Source organism: Eriocheir sinensis, chromosome 15, assembly GCF_024679095.1.
Source record: "Eriocheir sinensis breed Jianghai 21 chromosome 15, ASM2467909v1, whole genome shotgun sequence".
In the NCBI taxonomy this organism is placed as follows: Eukaryota; Metazoa; Arthropoda; class Malacostraca; order Decapoda; family Varunidae; genus Eriocheir; species Eriocheir sinensis.
Window position 1 is genome coordinate 4712581 of NC_066523.1, and position 27682 is coordinate 4740262.

Below are 27682 nucleotides of genomic sequence, written 5' to 3' on the forward strand. Positions count from 1 at the left end.
GGCTTTATTGGAGAAGCAAAGGAAACTATGAAAGTGTTGTTTTTCGCCACCTGAGGCGGTAGCCCCAAACGTGGTGGTAACCCACTTTGCCAGGAGCAAAGTGTCTCATAAGAAGGTTGTTTGGTTAATAAAAGAGCCCATCTATTTTTACTTCTTTATTAGAGTATCAGTGTTTATCGTGTCTAAGACACCCCCATGCCAATTGCTGTGCATCACTATCAAAGACAGTATCAGTGCAAACCTATATTGAAACATTTCCTCACTTCTCCTTGGAGACTGAACTTACCAGGGTTTTTTTATATACTTCAACATTCCATCACAACCAACCATTCCTACAGCAGCGTCCGGCCCGCCAGGACCCTCCTCCTTCCTGTGTTATTTTCCTACTTCAATGCTGGGAGATTTGCTTGTTCGTCTTATGGACTTGCTGTCCAAGCGCCGATGTCATCGAAATTCTCTTTTGAACGTATGGGTATTTTTTATATAACCTTTACGATTTAAATAATGTATCAGGGCCGTAATTTCTGGAGGGGGAGGGGGCTAGGGGGGCTTTAGTCCCCCAATGTTTTTTTTTTATATCGGCCTCAAAAATGCCCCATAAATTGCTTATTTTTCAAATAATTTCCCCCACCTGCGCATTGATCGCTCCGTTCGCCGCCCTCCACCCCCAACTCATGAACCGATGCCCACTAGCTCCCCCAAAAATCTGTCAAAATTACGGGCCTGTGCATATAATACCACATCATAATGAGCCCCCTTCATTGTAAACAAAATTGTTCTTTAGTACTCTACTCGCTCCTCAACGTGGTGAATTAGAGCAGTGCTGCTCCTTAGAGAATATAATCTATGGTCAGTCCTGCGGAGAGGTCTCTGTGATCGCCGGCATTGGAAAGTCGTTTTCTTCATCTACATACATTTAGCGAGGCAATTTGCAGCCTTAATAAGATGACAGTACAAACCATAATAATATGTTCAATAATCCACTTTATTACTTTAAAACGTTATATATATATATATATATATATATATATATATATATATATATATATATATATATATATATATATATATATATATATATATATATATATATATATATATATATAAACCACGATTTAACGGACCCCGTTATTACAGATTTCGGATTTGACAGTGTTAAGAAGGTCCGGATTCGGACCGCGGGCCGCCAGTCGAGTAGCCCTGCTGCTGTAGATAGTGTGTCTTCTTTAATGCAATAGTGTCTGTTGAAATCTCATTTTCTCTTGTCATCCTCCCTTTGACTTCATCGTCTAGGCCTCGCCTCCTGCGTACAAACCCTTGTTTATTACAGAAGTGGTTGTAATTAGGTTAATAATAATGAGAGGGATAGAAAACGATTTTTCAGTCACAGATGAACGACTACTCTAAATGTCATATAATTCACTACTTCTGGCCATAATTTTTCGTGCACTACTACTACGTACCTATGTACCTTACCCACATTATTCTTATCCTTCCCGCCCTGGTAATCATCTGCCTCCCCTCTCTAACTTGATTGTCGTCCCCTACTCTTCATTTCACGTGAAAGTGACCCATAATTCCTTTCACCTTCTCCTGCCAGTTCTTTTCTGTTTTTTGGTACTCCATCCTCTCTCGAACACCGCCCTTTCCCACTGTACAATGTACGCACACCGTACATCCTGTCCGGTTCCATTGTCATCCACCTCAATCTGAATCTGCTCTGCCTCAGCCATGCGGCGTCCCCCTCTGTCGCGTTGTGCCCGTATGCCCATCCCCCGAGATTCCTCATCCTGTGGTGTCATACCACTTTTATTTTTATGTTTTATACAAGTACTTCAATAAAGTATTGCATTAGATGTCGTTTATCTCTGGTCCTACTGCCACAAAATTCTGAAGGATTTATTTTCTTCTCTGTTCACCATACATAGTGCGTTCATGAGATGCATGGCACATGTATGAAGCAGTTTCATAGCACTGCTGTGCTACTTTAGTATGCGGTCTACCGCAGTATTTGTAGTCTACCCCAGTAGTTGTATGAAAAGTTTCTCTTAAAAGGAGAAGAGGATTATTTGATTATTATAATGTCTTGGCGCCGCAATAACTGGCGCGGAAGAGGAAACCATGCAACAAGGGTCTTACTCTTCTTGCGTCTAATTATTGTTTATCTAAAAGAATTTTAATTTAAATATATTGCGAATAGACGCACAATCTTATTCTTGAGAGAGTTTCCCAGGGGAAACTGAAATTATTGATGTGCCGTTGGAAAGGCACGCCTCGATGCCCTCCTCGTCCTCCTCGGGTCCTCCACGCTTCGACGCAGCAACACCCGGTCCGGCTCGTGGCGGCGGACCTAAGCCACGGCTGCTGTCTACTGGACGCGTGGAGCACACAGGGCGAGAAGGGTCTTCCAGACCGTCACAGGCTTGCAGCTGTCGTGAGCAGCCTGCACCCGTGGGGCTCTAAAAAATGGCCCCCATGACCCGCCCTGGCACCTGCCGAAACACTGAAGACTCGTGGGAAGTCGTGAATGTGACTGCATGTGTAGGTAAGGCGTGACTCGTGACGGTACAGACAGACACATCCAGTAGTGTTGGGAGTGGGCATGGATCACCGTCTCCTGGGGTGGTTGTTTCGGACTCTTTCCCCTGTGTCAACTGTCGTTTCCCGGCCAAGGATGATGAGGAGGGCGGCATTGCCTGCGACGAGTGTGGTCAGTGGTGTCATGGGTCGCAGGTGTGTACTGGACTTCACTCTAATTTTGTTAAGCAGGTATACTGCAGCACCAGGGTAAGGGAGTAAAGTTTGTTTGCACCAAATGCAGACTGCTTCCTCCTGCTGCTTCAGGTAGTGGGAAGGAGAATCAAGGTGAGCTCGGGTCACTTAGGGAGTGCATGACCCAGATGTTTAATATCATTGCAGGTCTCACCAACATAGTGAGATCTATTGATCTTGAGATTCAGCAATATGGTAAACGATGGTGTCTTTTCAAGAGATAGTGGCATTATTAAAGAAGTTTGTGAGTTGAGCGAGAGGGAAAAGAGGAAGGACAGTATCATCATCAAAGGGCTTGCATTTTGGAAAAAAATTTCAGGACAGATTTAATCCACTTGTTTCCTATTTATGGCCGGAGCGAGTTGAACCAATCACACTTGTAGATATTGTGCCTATCTCTGCTTCCTTGGTGAGAGCCAAGATATCAAACATCAGGGTGAGGCAAGAGTTACTGTCTAGGTGCAGTAAACTTTCTGGGAGTCAGTTTTCCAACATTTTTATCTCTAGGGACCTCACCTACAATCAGCGGGAAGAGCTGCGGAATAAACGGGCTTCTGCCCAGGCCATCCGAAACTCCCAGCCTGTTAGTTCTTCGCACATTTCTAACAAAAGCTTAGCCTCTGTTGTTTTGCCCAGTCATGAGTCCCCTCATACTCCTCCCACGTCTCAGTTAGTTGCGTCCTCTGCCTCTAACTTTGAAGTATGTTCAAAAGATGGGAACCCTCAAAAAAAAACTCGTGTAGAACTTTCTTCTCGGAAAAATCTGGGTAATTCTTCTGTAGATAATCTCTTTTGTTCTTTTGAATCTCAACTGTTTAATTAATAAAGTTAACTTTTTGGCAGAGTTCGTTTCTAGTCACAGTATTGGGGTATGTTGTGTTTGTGAAACTTGGCTAACTTACAATGTTTCTGATCCAGTTATCAGTATATCGGGTTATAAATTTTTCCGAAATGACTCTCCCTTAAAACTAAGAATTCACGGTGTAGGGATTTACATTCGAGATGATATTAAAGTGGGGAAAACTTATTCAGATCATCCGAATACTGTTGGGGTATTTCTGCCTGATTTTGGCATTACCATATTAGTAGTTTACAGGCCCCCCAAGTAATTCTTTGGAAGATAATATTGCTCTTGTTTCATACCTGGAATCTTTCTGTGTTAGAAAAGAATTAATACTGGTTGGCGACTTTAATCTCCCTACTGTTGTCTGGTCCACTGAGGTTCCTTATTGCACTTCCTCTATTGATATTAGATTTCTAGACTTGTTTTCATCTTTGGGTCTTATACAGTGGGTTACACAATGTACTTATGTCCGGTCTAGTAATATACTTGACTTGGTCTTTACATCTGAAGATGATAGAATTTCCCATGTCGATCTAATAGACCCCTTTCCAGGTTGTGACCATTTTCCAGTTTTGTTTGAGTATTTATTTAGTTCTAATCCAAACATTAATAATGTACATAACAACTTTGACTTTTATAATGGCAACTACACCTTGTTAAACCATCACATTTTGAATTTTGATTGGGATAATGAATTCCTTGGCTTAGATATTGAACAATCATATTTAAGATTTAAAATTTTAATGCTTTATGCCATTAAGCTGTTTATTCCAATTAAGAAGGCATCAGGAATCAGGAAACCTCCTTGGGCAAAAGCTATACCTCTTTCTTTAAAACGGCATAAACGCCAAGTATGACGTTGGAGTATAAGGATGCTCGGACAACGTTTGGCAGATCTTCCCCAATAGCCTTGAGGTTGTGGCATTCTTTTAAGACAATATTTGTTCAATATAAAGATGCTGTCCATCAATCTGTAATTACATATGAAAGATCTTTAGTTTCTCCCGGAAATCCTGATGTTAAATGTTTTCACTCCTATCTTCATAGCAAGAAGGTTCAGCGTCCTACTATTGGACCGCTGTATGGAGATAATGGCTGGTGCACTGACACAACTGACATGGCAGATCTTTTTGTTGATGCATTCTCTGGTGTATTTTCTTCTGCTGACTTATTGAATCCCTATCCTGTTCAGCATTGCGACTATTCATTTATATTTAATATATTTAGTTTTGATATTTTTAAAATTGAGATTATCCTTTCTAAGCTGAAATCTTCCGCTTGTTGTGGCCCTGATGGTATACCTTCAGTATTTTTAAAGAGATGTGCCCCCTCCATTAGTTATCCTTTGCTCTTGTTCAGAAAGTCTCTTTTATCAATGCAAGTCCCATAAGACTGGAAAAATGCTAATGTTATCCCACTGTTCAAAGGTGGAATCCATTCTGATCCCCTCAACTATAGACCAATCAGTTTGACATCAGTGTGCTGTAAATTTTTTGGAAGAATGATTGTCTCAACTTACTTTTTATTTGGAGGATAATAACTTACTTTCACAGCATCAGTATGGTTTTAGATCGGGTAGATCAGTTTTTGAACAACTGTTGTATACTTATGACTATGTGACTCATTTCTATGATAGTGGTATGTCAGTGGATATGAGATTTTTTGATTTCAAGAAAGCTTTTGATGTTAATCATAGATTATTACTCACGATGCTGTCTAGTATTGGGATTGGGGGGTGTTTGCTGGGATGGCCGAAAGACTATTTGAGTGGGAGAAAGATGCAAGTAGTTGTCCATGGTAGTAAGAGTTATAGAGCAGATGTAAGCAGTGGTGTTCCCCAAGGGTCGGTAATTGGTCCCTTGCTTTTTCTCATTTACATTAATCATGTTGTTTCAGAACTAAATTGTAAGTTTTGTTTATTTGCTGATGATCTTAAATTATACCTAGCTACTGAAATTTCTAAGTCTAACCAATTAATTTCTCACAGTATTTTGCAGAGAGACATAAACACTCTTTACAACACAAGCAGCTCTTGGGGTTTATCTTTCTCAGTTGGTAAATGTGCCAGAATGAACTTTTGTAGGAATTTCCTTTATGCTCCTGTTCCTTTACCATATTTTATTGGAAACCAACCTATACAAATGGAATAATTTCCATAAGTTTCTTATTATCACTTCATCAAATATGACTGCTAAATGTGCTATGACTGAGAAAAGATTACATTTCAACCAACTCTATCTGAAAATAACATTAGCCAGCCTAATGCTTTGTAATTACATTTTGAAATATTTGTTCTAATATTAGAAACCTATGATAATTATTTCTGCTATTTACCCTCTAAATCAGCCTCTGTTCCCAGTAAATCCTTCTCATTTTCATTATAATTAAAAACTATGTTGCATTCTTTGTCTTGTCAGTTACAGGATACAATTATTATTATTATTTTTTTTTTAATTTTTTTTTTATTGTGTATTTGCATAAGTTATATAATCATAAAATGTGTTACAAGACTCTGATTAGATCAGTGTGAGTTATCTATTTCACTTAGCCTCAAACCTTGGTGACAGTCAAAGATAAATAGTGTTTTTATTTTATGTGAACATATAACCAAGTTTAACTGATGTAATATTTTAATAATGATAACTATTATTATCATTATTTTTATTACTAAAATTATTATTATTATTATTAGTAGTAGTAGTAGTAGTAGTAGTATGTGAAGGATTGGAAATGCTGATAGTTAAAATAATCACATTAGTGGAAATGATGATCTTTTTTTTTTTTTTTTTTTTTTTTGTGTGTGTGTGTGTGTGTGTGTGTGTGTGTGTATAGGCAATAACATGCTCTTCATATTCTTTGTACAGTGACTTACTATTATTTAAAATATTACCATTATGACTCATTTGCAAGCCTCTTCATAGTACTGGAAAGTTTGTCTTTTCTTTTTCAACAACAAAGAAAGCAGCTCAAGGGCAAAAACAAAAAAGCAAAGAAATGCTCAGTGCTATCCAGAATTGAGTGGCCAGAAGAGAGGGTCAATTTCAGATAGAGAGGTGTCTCAACACTCCCTTCTTGAAAGTTCAAGTCATAGGCAAGAGGAAATACAGACAAAGGTAGGCTGTTCCAGAGTTAACCATTGAAAGGGATAAAAGAATGAAGATGCTGGTTAACTCTTGCAAAGGAATTTGGATAGCACAGGGATGAGCAAGAGTAAAAATTTATGTGCAGCAGGGTGATAGCAGGGGTGGGGGAATGCTGTTAGCAAATTCAGAAGAGCCATCAGCATAAAGTTATCAGTAAAAGAGAGGCAACATTGTGGCAGCATTTAAGAATTAAAAGACCCAGAGTGAAGAGAGGAGTTGATGAGATTAAAAGTCATTGTTTTTACTGTTCAAAAGGGCTATATGTATGGAGCCGCCCCACACGAGTTGTATATTCATGAGGGCAGACGAAGTCCCTGTATATGGATAACATTGCGAGGGGGGAAAACTAGTGGAGGAAACTGAAAACTGATTTCGCAAGAGATGAGATATGAAGTGTCTAGTTAAAATTTAGTAGCCATCTGCTTAAGAAAGACATGAAAGCAAAGCTATAGGTGGTAGTTTGAAGGATCAGAGTAGTCACCTTTAGTATGTAGGCACAGGTTGTATGTAGGCATACTTCCAGCAGGAGTGAAAGATTGATGTTGAACAGCAGAGACGAAAGAGTTTGACCAGGCAGGGTGTGAGCACGAAAGCAGAGTTTTTAAGGACGAGGCACTCTATCTGCTGTCTGGTTCTCAGTTCTCTATGATGTATAAATAGGTGGCAACCCAAATAGTTGTGTATCATGACCCAGTACTAGGCTTGGATCTGTACTTTCAATAATCGTGGTGTTATTTGTGTCCAGAAAAAAAGATGTATGATTCCTAATGCTACTGCAGAATGTCACGCTAAACAGAATAAATATTGTGCTTCTTTGATGGGAAAATGAAGATTGAGCATCAAAACTATTTGCTTCTCATGAATAAATGTAATCATCTTTAATGACACAAATCAAGAAGAATAACATCTTGAAAATGACACTAACATTCCAGTTTTCTCACATTCCTGTAATGTGTAAGTGCACGACTGCTAATGTGGCTAAGTGCCGAGGGAGAAGGAACTTTGGATGGAAATGGGAAAAGAATCTATTATCACCACCTTTCTTTACTCCTATTCTCATCCATTTTTACTTCCTTCTGCTCTTTACTTAATCATATTAAAAGTCGTCATCATCATCAGGAGGAGGTGCAGCAGCTGCTCTTATCCGCGATCCTTTCAACTTGGTTCCTCCATTTGCCATAGCCACTCCCATCCCCCCTCTGGCTGCCTCCATTGCTCCAGCCTCTTGGCCGCCCCCAAGTTCTAGTTCAGCTGTGTCAAGGTCTGAGTCGCCAACTCCATCCAGGTTCAGATCAGTGTCAGAATCGAGGGATTCAGAGTCTAGATCAACACCTGTCATGTTGCCAAACATACGGCGACTTCCTGTTGGTAAATAAAAGTGAGTTTAAGGGTTTATTAGTGTGAGGATGGGTTCAAATTACTTAAAATGTGTCAAGTTGTGAGGTCTGGTGAGAGAGAATATGGGAAGAACAAAAATTTGTGGTAACAAAATCTGAAAGTCTTTAAAACTGAGGTCCATGGTGAGGAAGATAATTGGGTGATGAGCTGTGAAAAGGAGATCAGGAGGAAATAAAAAAGTAAGTAAAAATTTGTATGAAAATGTAATAAATTTACGCCTACGGAAACATACATAAGAAGAAATCAAGTACAGCAGTGCACCAAGTTTCATGAAATTTTGTTTCATAGATCTGTCTTTTTAGGAACCTAAAAACCTTGATTATAATTTTGCAGAAAAATATTGGCATTTCATGCAAAGACTGGAAGCTGATCATTACTTTATTGCCATATTGTATTATGTCAGAACCCTCCCACATGTGCCTTTAGCCTATTCAGCAATATTTGAAGGTTCTGGGCAACAGGACTACAACAGTTACCGGGGTATTACACTGCTCAGTGTGCTTGACGTACCACGATTCACCCATTCAACCACTCCACAATCCACTCCTTTCGTTGTCACACCCATACCAAACCTCTCATACACGCTTTCATTACTTACTCCATCTAATCCTGACACACCACATGCACCTCTTAAGTAACTCATTTCCACTACAAGTATTCTCGATTGCTGTGCTGTATTCCAAGTCCACGTCTCTGATGCACACGACAGAGTTGGCAGGATAATACTGGTTTTTATTCCCTTCTTTACCTCCATGCTCGCACTTCTTCCTCTCACAACTCTCTCCTACGTACCTACTACTGTCTGCCCTTCACTGCCCCTTTCCCTCACTTCACCTTTCATGCTTACATGAAACTGTCCCTAAATATTTAAACTCAGTCACCTCCTCCATTCTCTCTTCCCTTAGCCTTATCCAACATTTCATTGTGCTCTGCTCTAACTCTGTACAGCTTTGCAAAATCAATGGTCTGCTCTCTTGCCCTCTCAAATACTATAACCTTACTCTTTCCAGCATTTACTTTCAGCTTTCTCCTCTTACACACCCTGTCAAACTCATCCACTATTCTCTGCAGCATCCCCTCATTCTCTGCTAACAAGACTGCAAGGGCGGATCCAGCCTTGAGTTTTGGGGGGGGCCAACTGTTCATCGACGACGGACTGTACACATGGAATTAAGTCACATCGGATTGCATTGTGCTTTTCAGGGGCATAACTCAAGAATTAGATCCAGAATACTTTTGGTCTTTATTAAGCATATATTAATATATAACATATAAGAATCACAAGCGCACGCCCTGAGTAAATTCTATATTTAGAAGTCCTTGCTGAAGCTCAACCTTGGTATTTTCCCTAATCGCTGATTGGCCGAAGAGGCCTTCCTTCTCAGCGCTTAATTCCGATTCGCTTGTGCATTGAGGCCATAGAATTGGATTTTGTTTTATGTAGTAGAGCGATGCAGTATCGACTATCGAGTTCTACATGATATGTATATGATTGAGGGAGGCTGACAGTATCTGTAACGAATTTCTTTGGGGGGGGCCAAAACATACTCTCAGAGCGTTTGGGGGGGGCCATGGCCCCGTGGCCCCCCCCCTGGATCCGCCTATGCAAGACTGTATCATCTGCAAACAGGCCTGCCACCAATGACTTCTCTTAACCTCTCACTTTCAGCCTTGGACCAAGCTCCCCCACTCTGGCTTTCCTTTCTCTCATACAACCATCCATGTACACATTGAAAAGCCATGGTGACATCACACCCCGTCTCACACCAACACCAAAACTCACTCATCCCACCACTCACACGTACAGAGGCACTCACATCCTTATAAAAGATCTGACCCCCTTCCTGTCAACCCTGTCATTTGCTTTCTCTATGTCCATGAAAGCAGCAAACAGCTTCCTATCCTTATTGGTATTTTTCAACTAGCATTTTCAATGCAAATATTTGAATTACACAACCCCTCCCTTTCCTAAAAACCCTTGTTCGTTGCCTACACTTTTCTGTTATTTTCTTCATCCTCATTTAAAACCCTTCCATACATTTTTTCTGACACTGAGTAGACTTATTTTCTTGTAACTATTACAGTCACCTCTGCTTCCTTTCCCTTTGTACAGCGGCACAACAATAGCACTTCTCCAGTCCTCGACACCTTGGCCTGTTCCCACGCTAGGCTACGTCCATTCCACATCTGCACCTCCTCCTTACCTCAGCATTTCTGCTGTTGTGCCATCAGCTCCAGGGCCTTTTCTACTTTCAACTTCTTCATTGCCTCCTCTATCTCACCTCTCTCTGCCTTCCCCTGTGAATCTGGCAGTCCTACTCGCCTCCTCCGTCACATTTCTCTAACATTTTCTTGTAGTTCTTTTTTTTTTTTTTTTTTTTTTTTTTTTTTTTTTTTTTGCCCTCCTCAACTGCCTCTTTTATCTCATCTGTCCACCATGCACTCCCATTCTTTCCTTTTCCACACGACCTATATCCAACTTCTTCCTCAGTTGCCCTGACCACTAAACTCTTTAAACACCTCATTCATTCCTGCACTGTGTTCTATTCCTGCTCTTGCTCTTCCAAGTATTTCCTCCACTTTCCTCCTCCACATCTACCTTAGGCTACTGGCATACAATTTCTCACTTGCTAGTTCCTTCCTACCCTTTTCCCTCTTCTCCCTCTGAATTCATATTTCTCTTTCAGACTAGTTTTGCCTCTGTGGTGCAGTGGTTAGCATCATCCCTGGGTTCGAATCCTGGCTAAGGCATTCAGCATGCAACCCATCCACCTGTTCATCCTTTCTTTTGTGATGGCCATTAAAGGGGTCCCTGGGGAAACCTGAGGAGTTAAACTGTGGTAACCCGGATGTTACACTGGCCCTGTGTCGGGTTAAAGGTTCTCTCCCACCACAGGCTCAAAGGGCCAACAGGAGAGATGAGCACTGCTGCCACTCGCAGCCATAGTGTATGCTCACAACTTTACCTTACCTTTATGAAGCACCTAAAGTTGTAAAAGAAAATGGTGGAGACTTAAGTGTTGAAGACCCAACAATTAAAGTGAAATTTCAATGACTACGTATTTGTAAGAGATTTCAATAAAATACAGTAAAGTGGGTATAGCTGATATTTTATGCGGTTTTCAGGTAACTGTACAGTTGTACAGTTGTACAGTTTGTGCAAAACTGCTTTCAGTGATGTTTTGCAAGTTTTGGAGACTGTTTTAGGGAAGCGCACCAAACTTTCGCAGAAATTCTCTATTTGCTGGGGCCCGGGTCCCCTAACCCCTGTGAATGCAGGGAGACAGATGTATTCATGAATTTAAAGTTAATCTTGATAATATGAGATATGAATGCTTCCTACTAGCTATGTTAATGCACACACATACAGAAACACAAGCACTTCCATGATATAGAGAACTATCAATTTCCCTTACTGCCTACCTTTTCCAATGCTCTTTTTACCGGTATCTTGTTTCTCTGTTATCTTATCTTTCATGTCCTTCAGCAACTCTTCATCTTCATCTTCATCGTCATCATCATCATCATCCTCATCATCCTCAGAGTCATCGGAATCTTCAGCAGCACTGCCCAGCCTGTTTTCCTCTGTCCTCATTCTTTCAAGCATCCTCATTGTAGCCGTCTGCCAGTCAGGTAACACATGAAAAAAGAAAAAAGAAAAGGGAAGAGAGAGGAAAAAAAGATAAGTAACAGTAGTATAACTTTCACAATAACATTTTCCTCCTCAATAATGACAGCATCAATAACATTACAAGGATATCAACAACTTCCATACAGTAGCATCAGTGGAATATGTATACAGTGAAAGAGAAAAAGCAGCAGTATGATGAACCTTTGAAGGTTACAGGAAAAACTATGGTACATCCCTATGCAAATTATTATTAAGACCTTGGAGCTCAAATTTTAGAAGACACCTTTCTGTTAAAATTTATATTTAAATAAATTGGTCCTTACTTTAATAAATTGGTCCTTACTTTAATAAATTGGTACTTCCAGGTACTTAACTGATGGGTAAAAGACTAAGAGGTTAGATTAATGATTATGCTGGTGACTTTTTGAGTTGCAATTTTAGCGTAAATTTTTGCAACAGTGATGTCAAGCTCTTTGTAGATTTGAAAGATCATATTTTATAATGAATCTAAAGTTGGTGTAAAAAGTATCCATCAACCATGGGTTGAGTGAACAGAATTTGAGTGAAATCTAGAGACTTGATGTGTTGGTTAGGTGGATACCAATGGGTAGACTCTGGCCATTGGTACTCACCTAACCAACACAACACTGTGTCTATAGAGTTCGCTCAAATTTAATCAGTCAACTCATTGGTATTCAAAAAATTTTTTGCTGACTGCACAGTACCTCATAACTTGGGATTCTATAACTCGAAATTTGATATAACTTGGCAAGGCAAAGAAATATCAATTAAAAAAATTACAGTACTTTGAATTCCAACAAATAACAAAAAAAGAAAATAGAAAAAAATTGGCTCTTTATTTAATTGAAAAAAAAAAAAATGGTGAATGAGTTAATAGTATATTCCACAGTGCTGAATGGTTATATGATGTGAAAGAAGAAAGAATTAATTAATTAAACTATTTATTACCTAAAAAATCCAAAATACTAAAAGAAAGATAGATGGTTAAAAATATACATTAAGAAAAGCAACGGCAAAACATTATAAAATTGAACAAAACAATAAGAAAATAAAAAAACTGGACAAAAGTATTTACTGAACTGTAATTAATTATACTATGAAAATTAGAAATACAATAAACCAGTTGATGAAAAAAGTCAGTTTCTATAATATATAGAAGTATTTGATGCCTGGGGACTACCATATCTATTCGGGCATGAAAGCAAGCTTAAGTGGCAACAGTATCTATGTGATTATATATATCAAGGAAACCTAAGCTACTCTTCTACAGAATAAGTGTAAGTAATAGGAAAATATAAGCCCTCGAAGAGTAATGAAACTTTGGACAACCAGTGCATGCATTTTCATATCAAAAGTGATGTCAGACATCTGCCATTGTATGTATCTTAAAGTATGATTATATTTTCCTGAATGATAGCAAGGGTTAAAAGAAACACTAATCATTGCTTGGGCATCCACTCAAAGGTATGATGCTCACTTATTAAGAAAATTAGTTCCATGAATGACAGCCACCACATGCCACTCCCAACAGCTTGCTGTTTCTGAGCCTAACATTATTTCAAATGACCTAATTCATATGCATCAAAGATATGAACTTGATATGTACCAAAGCAATCACAAATACACAAAGAAAATGGGCCTTATAAAAGGAGCATGTGGTATTTCAAAATGAGATTAAGAAAGTAATGAGAACGTTTGAAAGTTTTGGTATGGGTGTGTGAGGGCAACCACTATGACAGCCCAGCACCACTTCCCAGCCTCAGCGCTGGGTGAGAACTCTCAACTCCACCCCACTGCCATTGCTTTACTGGGATTCAGAGCTGTTTGCCCCTCTCCTTCTGCCTCTTGCTGTTATTCCCCTACTGATGGCGCAAGGCAAGGCAAGGCAGTGCCAGTGATGAGATGGACAGCAGCCAGTCATCAACCAGCAACACGTCCTGCGCCAGCAGTCCTGCCTGCTTGCTGCTCATCTCACCTATGGAACTCCAAGACCTTGGGCAAGCTGGGATTCACCCTTTTTCTCTTCTTCATCCCTGTTCAACTCTCAACCATCTCTCATCATGGCAGTCAGGACACAGGCGTCATCACAGCACCAGGCACACTGATGAAGAAGACTGTACTGTGCTGTACAGGTGTAACTTTGGACATTACATGGGGTGCATTTTTTTCCATGTTTCCTAATCCTACCTTGGTGAATCCCCTGATATGATTGCAAAGTCCTGGTAAATGGAGAAGTGAGGGAGCTCCACCGTCTAGCCTTTTTAGGGTGTAACAGCAAGGGGAGTGGATTGTGAAGTTGTTGAATAGGTAAAATATGTTAAGATGAATTGGTTTTAATATGTGATAGGAATGAATTACGATGGGTTTGTGAAGAGAGTGTAAGTGTATGAGAGCAAGATTGAGGAAAGTGTTATCAAAGGGAGATAATCAGTAAAATGGATCAGCAGAGTGGATGAGTATTGGAGAGTTGGCAAGCAGGGTATTTAATGTATGGAGGAATGCCAGAACTGGGCAAATTGGAGACTTATGCTGTTACCAACACCCTTGGGAAAATTCCTGTGAAGGGACGGGATTGTGAAGATAGATAGAAGGTAGTACAGTTTTCCATGTTCTCATCTACCTTTCCCCTTATATTCCCGTCCACCAATACTCACCTCTCTCTCTGCCATTTTCTCTTGCTCATGGCGATCATAGTCATCTAGTTGGTTTTCCAAGTACGAAAGGCTGATGAACTTTTGCACGAAAAACTCGTACTGCCGCTTCAGATCCTGCTCTAGTTTTTCATACTCGTCCATAAATGCAGGTCTGACTCAAAGAGGAGATGAGGGAAATATATAAAGTTAATTAGTATTCACATCACACTCCTATCCTTTTGCATAACTAACCATATATTTTCATGATGAATGATACATGATATTTACCCATAGGGTAACATACACCAGACAAGTATACCCAGGACATAACAGATTTCATAAATTATTGTCTTATCAGCTTACTCTCAGTTACCTACAAATTATTGAAGAAAAATCACAAACAGAATTTCAGGCACATTATATTCTAACCAGTCCAGGAAACCGCTATTTTCAGAGTGGATTCTTAAGGCTGTTTTTCAGAGTAGGTTCTTAACCAAGAATCACATTCAGACAGTAGTAAAACAGGTACACTCAACCCTTGATTTCCCAGACTATATTCTGTTTCACCAGGATATTACAGGTGGCTACGCCTTCTCTTTTCTCTCTTGATTTTGATTAGCTCTGTGGTAGCCAATCACCAGGCAGAACCCGTCAGTTTGCTTCTGCCTTAGCCACTGGCGTCGCAACTCTGTTCTTAGTTTTCTAATACTATCAGGAATACCATAAGGCCTACCTGTGTTTTCTTAGTAGCATTGCCATCCTTGAGTCATTATTTGTAACATTCATTCTTCAACACACGCAACACACACACACACACACACACACGCAAAGCGAGCATGTGCAGCTCAGGGAATTATTTTTTAAATTAAAAACTTGTAGGAAAACAATGGGGGGCAATAGTACCCCTAACCCCTCAGAAATTATAGACTTGAAATGACATGTGGTTTTATAGTTAGTCTGAAGACATTTATTAAGAACAAGTTAACATTTCCTTTTTTTTTTCCACATAACAGAAGGGTGTTTGGTTGAAGAAATTAAAGTTGCTAGAGATCAAAAGTGATATACAACACACATACATTCACATACCTAACTTTCTTCAGGGTGAGAAGTCGCTTCTGTCCTCGCTCTAATCCTGTCTTCTTCTTCTCAATCTTTGACTCCAGACTGGCTTGATCTGAATCCACATTCTCAATAGCTGCCTGGTTACGCTTAACTTCGTCATCACAAGCACGAATAGCTTCCTGCATTCCCACCTCAACCTCTGCTAATTCCAGTTGCCTGTTGATGATGGTCGTGCGTGTCTCCTGGGGAGTGAAGGTGTATGTGTGTGTGTGTGTGTGTGTGTGTATGTATATATATATATATATATATATATATATATATATATATATATATATATATATATATATATATATATATATATATATATGCTACCGGAGGTAAAGGGGTGACATTGCCAAATCTGGCATTCTCTAATTTTATATATCTTTATGACTTTACATGTCCTGTATGCATTCCAGATTCAGTAGTGAGAAGAGCAGTGGACTGTGCTGTAATTTAGGGAGGCAGTGGCTGAATGTTTAGCGTGCAGGCGCAGTGTCCAGGAGAACACAGGTTTGCGTCACCTGCTGCCACAAGTTGGGATTTTTCAGTCACCACCGAGTGGCCTTAGACAACCCACTTGTTGTCCTGAAGACCACCTATTAACCCAGACTCTAAATTCTCTCTCTAAAGAGGATCAAAGATGAGTTTTGGGGGACAGCATGAGCCAAGCAAGAATGCACCTCTATAAACATTTGCCTGCTCCACAAAGGGCTGGGGCTGACTATCAGGCCCCATAAAAAAGCCTACTGGTGCCATAGGAAAAACAAACAAACAAAAAAAAAATAATAATAATGATAGTAAATAAGTCAGAGGATGAGAGAACTGAATGGGTGAATGATTGAGGCAGTGAAAGAGTTTGGAAAGAATGTGGCATGCAAGATGGAGGGAATAGTATTTTGATTCATGGATAAAGGATACTGTCTGTTCTGTATGTTTTTGTTTCTTTTTCACATGAGCTACCATTACAAAGGCCTGATTTATGAGAAATCTCGAGACACCAGTGAGATCAAGATCCAGTCAAGATCAAGCCATAAGTGTATCCTTGTTGTGTACTAGACTGTCACAGCCCTTTAGCTATAACAACAACCTCTTATCTGTACACTTCCTATAGACCTAGGTTAGGCCTACAGGTGATGCCATAAGACTTCCTGATGAGACCTGCCATTGTTCTGAACTATGCTACATAAGTATGTGAAATTTTCCAAAATATCAATGTCCATGTCACATGCATGAGCAGACTGTACTGTTTCATTTAGCAAGCCTCTAAACACCTGTACCTTGGTCTTGGCCCAGTGTCTTGTGCATTGCCTTGAAAGCCATCGCCAAAACCTCCAGCAACTCCGCAAGGCTCACTGCATCATCAGCAAAAATGAGGTCAGCTAATAGCTTATGCTCCCAACTTTATCTTTACCTATTGTAGACCATGTAATTATAACTAGATTAGCATATGTTGCCCTTCACTCCTCTGAAGCAGTGCTTAGCATGCCTAGCACAACTCTGCAGTCCTGGATTTGAATCACAGCCCAGGCAGTTGGCATGCCGCTCATTTAGCTGTTCATTCTCCCTTTCAGGCTGGTCAGTAAATGGGTACCTATGGAAACCTGGGGAAGGTAAACTGTGGCACTCCCAGACTTCACAGTGGCTCGTGTTCTGGGGTAATGGGTTTTCCCCACCACAGGCTAAAAGGCCCAATGCAGCGGAGATAAGCATTGCAGCCACATGCAGCTATGGTGTCCAAGTTTACCTTTTAATTGCTGCCCTTCATAAATAACAAAATTATAAATAGTGTTGGTTTGATGAGCTGGATGCTTGGGGGTTGGCAGGTAGCAAAAGTGGCTTGTCTCACCTATATAGAGAGAGGAAGTGGTCTGGCTTACTCTCTCTGGCTTGGGTTGCAGCCATGGTGTGGTTGGCAAAGGTAAGTATGGCATCAGACAGGGTATGTTATTGAGTTTGTATTATTAGCAAGAGATAGTTTTCTTTTGTTTTCCCTACCCAGTATTGTGTATCCTCTTGAATATGCATTTTGTGCTTAAGGCCAGAATGAGGGGTTTGTGTTGAGTTACCCAGAGTAGAACGTACGTGTTTGTCGTGCCTAGGCTTTACCTGCTTGCTTTTTTCCAAGTACTCATAATCTGTTGTAGTCTTGTTTTCACTTGCTTTTATATTGTGTTCTGCATTCCTTTTTATAGTCTTTTTAAAGTAAGTAAATATTTTTAGTGTAATGTGTTGTTTTGTTAATTTAACCCTAGACCTAATAAGCCATGATCTTGATATAATGTCACAACACATACACACCCTCAAATCGACTTCTCTTCGCAGCAAGTCATACAAAGTGGCACCACGGCTTGTAATCTCGGATGCCAGGGATCGAATCTGCTTCAGTTCAGAAATCTGTAAAGAGGATAAGAAACTTAAATTACATGACCTATCTAAAAGAGCAGACACTTCTCATGTAACAAACAATAGTTTCCAGCATCAATACTGTGCATTACTGCAGTGGTGGTCAACTGAGGAGGAGGTGCTACAAATCTCTGGGAAGAGCCAGATAGCCTTTGGAATTGAACCTTGCAAAATATAATATTAGGACCTTGACAAGGGAGGGTATTACCTTGGCGATATTGCTTTAAGAAATTACATCATAGGTCATGGTGAGGTTAAAGGGATGGGGGAGGAATTCATAGTACTGCCTAGCCATCACACCTTATGCTACAGAGAGAGAGAGCTTTGGTGAGCAAGCATTTACAAATGAACTTCTTCCAAGTCTTTTTTCTCAATCCCTCAAACCTAATTTAGTCCAAGAATGTTAACCCGTACAGTGTTTAGTACGTACATATACGTACCTCTTAGGGAAGTGTTTAGTACATATATATACTCATGCTCTTTTGAGGGCTTATACACCCTTTATTTTTGTTTGTGTATGTAACATTGTTCATTGACAGTAAAGAGGAATAATTTGACAAGTCTTTGTATTTTTAAATGGACGTTAAAGGGCCTTTCTGTACATTTGTCCGCATTCCAACAAAAATCATTACACAAGAAGGTAAGTTACTTTCTTCTAGGTAATTACTATTTGATTCTATAATCAGTAAGGCATGAGGAATTGTAAATTACACTTCAAAGTAATCGGAAATGAAAACTGATCGTTGGAAGCATCATAGTATTATGTTGAGCTTTGAGAACTACGGTTGTAGTACAGACAGCCTTGAAGCGAGCGGTGTTGCCTGATGCGCATCCAACCATTTTCTTGTACTTACAATTACTGTTTATTTTTTAAGTTTTTTTTTTGTGATGTAAAGAAGTACTTATACATTACTCATGGTAAAGGGTTGTGAGAAGTGTTTATGTGTAAAGAATAGGCTCAAAAAATTTAAGATAAATTTCCCTTTCCTGCTATGACATCGTCAGCTCTGTGACGGAGAAAAATAAGAGGACGAACACTCAAGGGTAGCCGCGCTTCCATTCTTCACATATAAGTAATATATATATAAAATAATATGTTTTTTTTTTTTTACATTTTAAGGGGCAAATAAAAAAAATACGAAAAAATGACCCCTATCGATGACAAAAGACAACACTGTACGGGTTAACAATGATGAGAATAGCAGGAATAGGTTCCTTATGAATATGATCATATCATTGTTATTATTACAATGAACACCTTGACCAACTTGGAAAAATAATTTCATCCTCTCACCTTGTTGGAGACATCAAAGTTGAGGGTGGTTTCTGAGTGTTCCTCGAAAGCACTTTGCCCCTCACTGTTATTTTGGATTGCAGCATACAAGATGCCTAGGCCTTTGAGGATCTCTTGCACCGCATAGCCATCACTCTGGTACAACCGCTTTGTGTTCAGACGAACGTGGGCCTTGCCTGCCTATGGTCACCAGAACCCATGACAGCAAAAGAAAAGAAAATTTCTCAATATTAGACAGGTTAGACAGGCATTCATTAGTTTCAGGGTGTTATATATTTCAATCAGTCAGTCAGCTATTTCTACTGTACAGAAGCAATATCTTTAAATCTTTAAAGCTAATACTAAGTTAAATGTTAATTGATTTATTTGTGCTGTTGTTAGAATGCACACACACACACACACACACTGGAGGGATTGTCATATGAAGAAAGGTTAAAGGAAATGGACCTAACAACACTGGAACAAAAAAGAGAAAGGGGAGACCTAATACAAATTTATAAACTATTGATTAAAATGGAGGTAGTAGACAATGAGGAGTTACTACTAAGAGACGGAAGAAACGTCAGCAACACACGAGGGCACAGTAAAAAGTTGAGAAAAAGAAGATGCCTGAGAGACACAAAGAAATATAGCTTCCCACAAAGAAACATAGAGGTTTGGAACAGACTAAGTGAGGATGTATTATCGGCGAAGAGTGTGCACAACTTTAAGGAAAAGCTGGACAGATACAGATATGGAGACGGGACCACACGAGCGAAAGCCCAGGCCTGTAAAACTACAACTAGGTAAATACACACACAGGAAAAGCAGAGACTGGTGGAGGAAGAAAAAAAAAAGTTGAAATACAAGTGTGCTAAATATGAGGTAATGTTGAAGAAATACAAGGTAAAGGTAAATATGGAGAATGCTTAGGAATTGAATGAAAAGCAGGAGCAGGAAGAGGAGAAAGTAATTTCAAAGATTGATTGATTGATAGTTTATTGAGATCATGGAACAACTAATGAAGGAAAAAGCAAAAGTCTGAGTGGTAAAGGTTATTAAGGAGAAGGATGGGCTAGTGGGAGAAGCTGTTGAAAAGAAGAAGTGCGATTATCTTTGGGATGATTTACATAGATTTACATAGAAAATCAGACCACACAGACCCCATGGTCCAGACTTGGTGGTCTGTCCTTAAACCTAAGTGATTTTACATTAATCAGAAGACTCCAAAACGTTGCATTTCTACTCTAGTTGATATTAAGTTGAAGGAAGTGACAGTCGAGCTTATTTTTGAAGGAGTCAATCGTGTTACACTGGACCACTGATGGTGGAAGCTTATTCCATTCTCGCACTATAACGTTGGTGAAGAAAAATTTGGTGCAGTCTGAATTTACTTGTCTACATCTGAGTTTTACGCCATTGTTCCTCGTGCGCAAAGTGTCATCGATCATAAACAATGTTGATCTGTCTGTATTCGTGAAACCATTAAGTATTTTAAAACATTCGATCAGTTTTCCTCGGAGGCGACGTTTCTCAAGAGAGAACATGTTAAGGGTAGAAAGCCTTTCTTCGTAGGATTTGTTGCGCAAGGAAGGGATCATTTTCGTTGCTGACGCTGAACACCTTCTAATTTAGCAATATCCTTTGCATGGTGGGGAGACCAAAACTGTACCGCATATTCCAAGTGGGGTCTGACTAAACTGTTGTAGAGCGGGAGTATTACATCTTTATTCTTGAATACAAAGTTTCTTTTAATGAAGCCCAACATTCTGTTCGCTTTATTTGCTGCATCGATGCATTGCTGTGAGAATTTGAGGTTTGACGCGATTTTGACCCCCAAGTCCTTGACGCATTGAACGCTTTTGAGTTCAACGCCGCGCATTTCGTATTCGAACTTCTTATTCCTCGTTCCAATTTGAAGGACCTGGCACTTGTCTACGTTAAAGGGCATCTCCCATCTCTCCGACCAAGCTGAAATTTTGTGCAAATCCTCTTGGAGGCTTTGCCTGTCTTCGTCAGTCAGAACCGAGTTACCAATCTTTGTGTCGTCTGCAAATTTACTAATGCGGTTATTGAGTCCAACATCCACGTCGTTGATGTATATAATGAAGAGCACTGGGCCAAGGACCGAGCCCTGAGGGACGCCACTAGTGACAGGCGCCCACTCTGAGTTAAATCCGAGAGTGGTGCCGATACAAAGTGAGAGAGAGAGATGGGACGCAGGTAGCTGTTGATTTGAAGGAGGTTCAACATGAGGGTCACAATTTGGATGAGGATTTAGAAGAGGTGATGAGGATTGCCAAATTTGTAGAAAAAAGACAGCAACCTCTAAAGGTAAGATTTTGGGCTGATTTTACAGTCATTTCCTTTTGTTTTGATCATTACCAATGAGCGGCACGAGTAGCAAAAGTTGGTCCCGGGCGGGCATAAATCCTGGGTCTTCGTCTGAGGCAGCGACCTTCAAATGTAAACATTACCGGGTGTTGCCAGACAGCCAGCGTGCCTCATCAAATCGTTTTACATTCAAATGCTCACTATAGTCTTACAAAACCTTATTATTATAGATATGATGTACTTCTATTCAATACTTTCGCCATTTTAAGGTATCTTACCCATTAGTTTTCATATGAGATAACTGATCTCGCCGTTGTTGGCAACTTTACTTTCCCCACTACCTGTGGCAGCTGGAGCCCCAGCTAGGGTGCACACTCACCTCTGAGACGAGACATAAGTCAAACGCCTTACTTCTTTACAAGTATGGGCCCTGGACCCTACCATCTTCATGGCACTGTACACTGCTCTGGTGAGGCCACATCTGGAGTATGTTAATCAGATCTGGTGCCCTCACTTGATAAAGGAAATTGAGGCCTTAGAGAATGGACTAAGAGATTTAACATACAAAGAGAGATTGAAGCAGTTGAACCTACCAACACTGGAACAGAGGAGGGAGAGAGGAGATCTGATTGCAATGTATAGTGTGTTGAATGGGATGGAGAAAGTGGACAAAATAATAACATGGAATACAAGAGAATCAAGAGGCCATGGAAGGAAGATGAAAAAGAAAGCCTGTAGAAGAGATTAAGAAGAACAGCTTTCCACAAAGAGTTGTTGAAGCCTGGAAGGGGCTGGAAAAAGATGTGGTCCATGCAAAGAAGATTCATAAATTTTAAGGTCAAGTTGAATTATAGTATTTATAGACAGAACAGTAGGAGAATAGCTCTTTCCTGTAAATCACAACTAGGTAAATACACACACACATACCTACATGTAATGCTCTAAAACTGTAATATCTGCAAGACCACATTTCCTTAGGTTTCCTCCGACACTTCCTTAGTCTCAAGAGTAAGATTATACAACCCCCCAAGCAGAAGTGCAGACATTTAGAACATAATAAAAAAAGTAAAGGATACTGACACTAATTAATCTTCTATATACACACATGCTCACATTCACATACCATAAATTGAGCAACAGATCTGACGAAAATAACTCTGTCTTGTTCTGTGTCAGTATCTGTGGGAAGATCAGCCTTAGGATCAAACCTGTGAACCAACCAAGTCAAGATCTCGGCCACCAGCGGAAAATTTGGAGATCGAAAATTTTCAACAGAGATGAGGCGTCTAAACCCCAGTGCGCGAAGCATCTCTGCACAATCTGTAAAGATGAGATGAGAATGTAAAGTAGTTGATATATGCATGAAAAAACAATATAGGCTAGTTTGAGGACTCAGCTTACATATCAACCCTTTCTTATTTTTACTATCACATTTTTCTAGTTCCATTACCATGAAACAACTCTGTTTTATTTGGTTTTAGACTTTATTACCATCAGTGGTATTGCCCAACTTACCCATCATCTACATTCCTAGGATTTCCCCTGGGTGAGTCCTCACGAAGCACCTTACCCATAGTAGCCTGGTAACATATACACTACTCCTAGGTCTTTCTCTGCCTCTGTAGTGGATAGTGTAGTGTTTCCCATGTGGTATTGGTTGCTGAATTTCCCCTCCCAAGGTGCATGACTACATTTTTCTTCACTGAATTGTAGCAGTCACTTTTTGTTCCACTCCTGTAGCTTGGTGATGTCCTCTTGTAGGAAATCCACATCCAAGGGGTTAAAGACTCCAGTTATGCAACAGATGAGTTGCATGTGGTCACATGAGATTACACAGAGTACCTTGAGCCAGTGTCAGGTCAGGAGGCGTGCCCCAGGTGCTCCGTACTGCCACCCATCAAATACAGTAAAACAAATGACACACAACAAACTTGCCCATTACACTGCCTAGTGCACTATGCTCCCCATGATTGCTTATGCCACTACCCATACTGTAAGGTGAACAACCCCTGTGGTGCTCAAAACCTTCGCTCGCAGTACTGGGGTCTTCTACATCTGGCCCTATTTCTCACCAGATCAGGACTTATTATACCTCATATGAAAGTGAAATGCAAATTCAAGCATAAAGCAAACAAGCTTATCAAAGAACAAAATCTCCTAGCATGCCTAGCCAGCCTGAATAATTTGGTGGCAGACCAGGGAAAGCTATGGAGACTTTAACTTGTATGTGGCAGATGATAAATCATACGACCACATATTCCTTGACACACCCATCAATGCCCTCAGCCAATCAGGCTTCACCCTCCACATTCTTACTGAAGTAAAATGCTACAAGAGCATCATACTGAAGAGTGTGCAAGGTCTGAAAGACTATGATAAAGGCCACATCAAGGCCAATGCAGAACACCTACAGAGGGGGTCATCCTTTTCCTACGAGAGGACACATACAAAGGTGTGTTCAAAACACAAGACATGGCTACAATTGCCTGCTGGCAGATCCTGAAAGTTCTCAACCTCAGTCTTGTACCATCTCAGACAGAGGTATAACAATTCATACCACTCACGGCCTGCTTCAGGAGCTATCAGATTGAAGGACACATGACACAGGAGTACACACAACCACAAGTTTACAAAGTGTGCTCTGTCTGTGCTCAAACAGGCCATATGTGGCAAGACTGTTCCACAGGAGCTGAAATGCCTCCTGTGCTCTGGCTAGCACTCATGCATGACCATGAAATGCCCTAAAAGGAAGTAGGCCCTGAAAGATTGGCATGCCAAGATCAATACCAATAAGCTGAAACCTGACCAGTTGTATTCCCAAGTAGCCATCAACAATCAGATTCACCTACAACCAGGTACACTGGAAAAACAGCTCAAGCAAGCAGTAATGAGGGCAATACCCCTGTTGGAAAATCAAATGACGCCAAGCACCTACCAAGAAACGCTGAAAATACTCATCATCATCATTCATCATTTCATCGACGCCTGCTCCGAGGAGCTCCCACCAGGGGATGGCCACGGCAGAAGAGCTTCCAACTTCCTCTATCCTGACACTCCCTCCTTGCCTGTTCAAAGTTTCTCAAAGATCTTTCCCCCCCTCCCTAACATACTCTTGCACCCTACTAAGCATAGAAAATGGTCCCTTACCACCGACTGTCATTAAATAATAGGGGTGGCAATAAGTGAGGAAAGGGATCCAGCATGAGATACATGATTGCTTCCTTTTTTTTTTTTTTTTTTTTTTTTTTACAGCAAGGGAGACAGCTCAAGGGCACTAAAACAAATTGGTAAAAAAAAAAAAAAAAAAAAAAGAGGAAGCAATCATGTATCATCATGTATCATGTATCTCATCCTTTCCTCAGCTCAAGGGCACTAAAACAAATTGGAAAAAAAAAAAAAAAAAAAAAAAAAAAAAACTGCCAAGCACTGCTCCAACAAAAGAACAATAGAACAAGAGACCAAAAGAGTGGTCAATTTCAGGAGAAGAGGTGTCTTGATACTCCTCTTTTGAAAGGGGTTAAGTCATAGGCAGCAAGAAATACAGACAAAGGAAGGCTGTTCCAAAGTTTACCTGCGGAAGGGATAAAAGACTAAAGGTACAGGTTAACTCTTGCATAGGGGATTTGGACAGTATAGGGATGAGCAAGAGCAGAAAGTCAAGTGCAGCGGGGCTGCGGGAGGGGGGGAGGCGTGCAGGTAGCAAGATCAGAAGAGCAGTCAGAGAGAAAATATCGGTAGAAGATAGGAAGAGGGGCAACATCGTGACGGAATTTAAGAGGTAGAAGGCTGTCAGTGAGAGAAGGGGAGTTGATGAGACGAAAAGCCTTAGACTCTACCCTGTCCAAAAGGGCTGTATATCCTGACTTTTATAAGCTGTTGCTCAAACCTGAACCAATGTACATTCTGGGCGACTTAAATGAACGCCACACCACCCTCAGCCACTCCAACACAAACACAACAGGACGAAATATCATTAAAATTATAATCACTGTTGGTGCCCAACACATAAGCCCTAACTTACTCACATTCATAGGTTACTCTGCCCTCACCACCCCTGACATGTCTAACGGAAAAACCTACCATAACACCCATGTTGCCCAAAGGCCCCTCACGAGCAGCAACCACCTCCCAATACTATTCACTATATCCACCACTCCCAATGTTGTGCCCTGCCCACAACAGATGAACACAAAAAGTGCAAACTGGGAGCAATATAAGAACAAAATAGCCTCAGAAATGCTACACCTGAATCTTGAAGGAAAAACACAGATGACACAGTGAGTCATCGATATTTGGTATAAGGCTGTCATAATTGCCCAGGCATAAGCAATACCCCTTATAAAGCACAAAGCACTATCATACCTGGCCTGAAATAGAGATCACAGACACCCAGCTCCAATTTACCTACATTCTCCACCACGCTGGACGCCATGGCTGGGCACACAAACTTTATCAACAAAGCAGACTTCTCCAACGAACGCTACAGGATACATGCAAAACAAAATACAAGCACTGGGAAAATACAGTGAAAGGCCTCACAGAAAAACATAAAGACCTGAAAACTTTCTGTCAGGGAGAAAAATGGGGCAATTTACGGTTTCACCCAACCAACGATTTTCTCACGTGGTTCATCAGAAAAACATGAACCACTTGAGAAAATCGTTGGTTGGGTGAAACCGTAAATTGTCCGTATTTTTCAGCCTTTTTATCACTAGTTTAACCTACCATAAGTCAACATTTTCTCAAAATTCTAACCCGGACTTTTAGATAAGACAAGACTTCATTTTTTTCAGTTACTGATATTCCAATTTTAGTTATCAATATGATGTAAATAATATTTATCAAGCCATGTAAAAGTACCAAATTTTTTAACCAATTTTACCTTGGTATGATGGTATTAACAGTTACATTTTTACTATCTTGTATTTTGAAAAAAATCTATATACTTTTCTGGTTTCCTTGAGCGTTATCTCATGCTTCTAGCTTGAAAAGGCACTGCAGTATGCATATGAAATAAATTATGTGTGTTCTAAAACGTTTTAGTCAGCTTTACACCTCCTGTCAACAATACACCACTTTACGGGGCTTATAGCATTCAGAATATTAAGATCTACAATGAGACAGGCAAGAGTTGTCAGGCTTGAGGATAATCTCAGCCGTAATAATAGCAGTAAAACAATATCCTAATGTCTACCATCAGTGTTACGGAAGCCTATGGTTGCAACTTACTTCTTAGCTCTCTGTAAGACATCGTGTTTTCCTTGAGCTAAATTCTCCCGTCCTTCCACCGTCCCCGAGCAGCACCGGCCACCGCGCGCACCGCTGGTATTTGTGTTCAGTCCGTTGCCATGAGAACGACATCACCAGTTTCTAGATGGAGTAGCGGCAACACAAGATTTGAATGCCATCTTTCTGCCATCTTCCACCGAGCTTTTCAAACAAGCACCCGGCCGCTCACCCTTGTGTGTCTTTCTTCCAACACATGCACGTCTACCAAAACTGAGCACATTTATGTCGCTCATGCACACCTTCCTCTAATAGCCTGCTGAGAGCCAATGACCAATGAGTTCTGAGAAGTTGAGATAGTGGGTGTGTCCCATATAGCAGTCCGCAATTAACCTGCACAATGGCACTACGGAACGATTGTCGCGTGACGTTGGTTAATGGTGAGTCGCGGTGGAGTGAGAGCGAGCGTCGCTCCGCGGGAACCGATGCTTCATGGAGTACCGATAACCTAAGATTTAGACGCCATTTTTGGCCCAATTTTTGCCGGGCTCTTCAAACACTCGCACACACGCTCTCTTGTATTTCTGTTTCACAGCCATTCGGGGCGTCCATTTGAACTGAGGACACTTGTGTCAGACCTCGACACCTTCCCTTAATAGCCAGCTAGTAGCTATCAGCCAGTGAGCTCTGGGAAATTTAATGAGAGACAGTTTGTCTACACCATCATAGGTCACCAACCCACCATTACGCCTTATTTTTTACCATAATTTGGTCACCAGCCGTCAGGGTAATTGTGGAGAATCACTCCGCGCCTCCAAAATACGATATTACGCCTCCATATTAACTGAAAAGTCAGAATGATTGAATCACTGATTCTTATGATTGATACCGACTGACTGA

At 40.5% G+C, this 27682-nt stretch overlaps 2 protein-coding genes across 7 annotated transcripts in view; one reads left to right on the forward strand and one right to left on the reverse strand.

The window, feature by feature from the left end:
- Nucleotides 1–1012, forward strand: part of LOC126998798 (putative uncharacterized protein DDB_G0288537) — a 32531-nt gene extending 31519 nt beyond the window's left edge. For both annotated transcript variants that reach the window (XM_050860848.1, XM_050860847.1), the window contains exon 3: nt 1–1012. This exon is cut by the window's left edge and continues 853 nt beyond it. The gene's annotated coding sequence lies outside the window, so the exon portion shown is untranslated.
- A 4312-nt stretch (nt 1013–5324) lies between these two features.
- Nucleotides 5325–27241, reverse strand: LOC126998799 (clusterin-associated protein 1-like). 5 transcript variants are annotated; one of them, XM_050860853.1, is made up of 8 exons: nt 26786–27241; nt 22680–22876; nt 19244–19423; nt 17845–17940; nt 15529–15746; nt 14464–14614; nt 11581–11779; nt 5325–8121 (listed from the first exon to the last, which is right to left on the reverse strand). In XM_050860853.1, the coding sequence occupies exons 1-8, from the start codon at nt 26805–26807 to the stop codon at nt 7856–7858; spliced, it is 1329 nt and encodes a 442-aa protein (XP_050716810.1). In that variant the 5' UTR covers nt 26808–27241; the 3' UTR covers nt 5325–7855. The 5 variants fall into 5 exon arrangements, with proteins under 5 accessions (XP_050716810.1, XP_050716809.1, XP_050716807.1 ...); XM_050860852.1 differs by lacking the exon at nt 26786–27241 and adding an exon at nt 25961–26093; XM_050860850.1 differs by lacking the exon at nt 26786–27241 and adding an exon at nt 25965–26064.
- Between the last annotated feature and the right edge of the window lie 441 nt (nt 27242–27682).

Bases quoted from the DNA above. Each gene is read 5' to 3' on its own strand.
- LOC126998799 (XM_050860850.1), bottom strand. From the start codon at position 26,049: ATGTATCCTGTAGCGTTCGTTGGAGAAGTCTGCTTTGTTGATAAAGTT. The intron at 15,747-17,844 runs GTGTGTATGTGT...TTCACTCCCCAG, and splicing joins GAAGAGAAGTCGATTTGAGG to GAGACACGCACGACCATCAT. The intron at 8,122-11,580 runs GTAGGCAGTAAG...ATTTACCAACAG, and splicing joins TAAAAAGAGCATTGGAAAAG to GAAGTCGCCGTATGTTTGGC.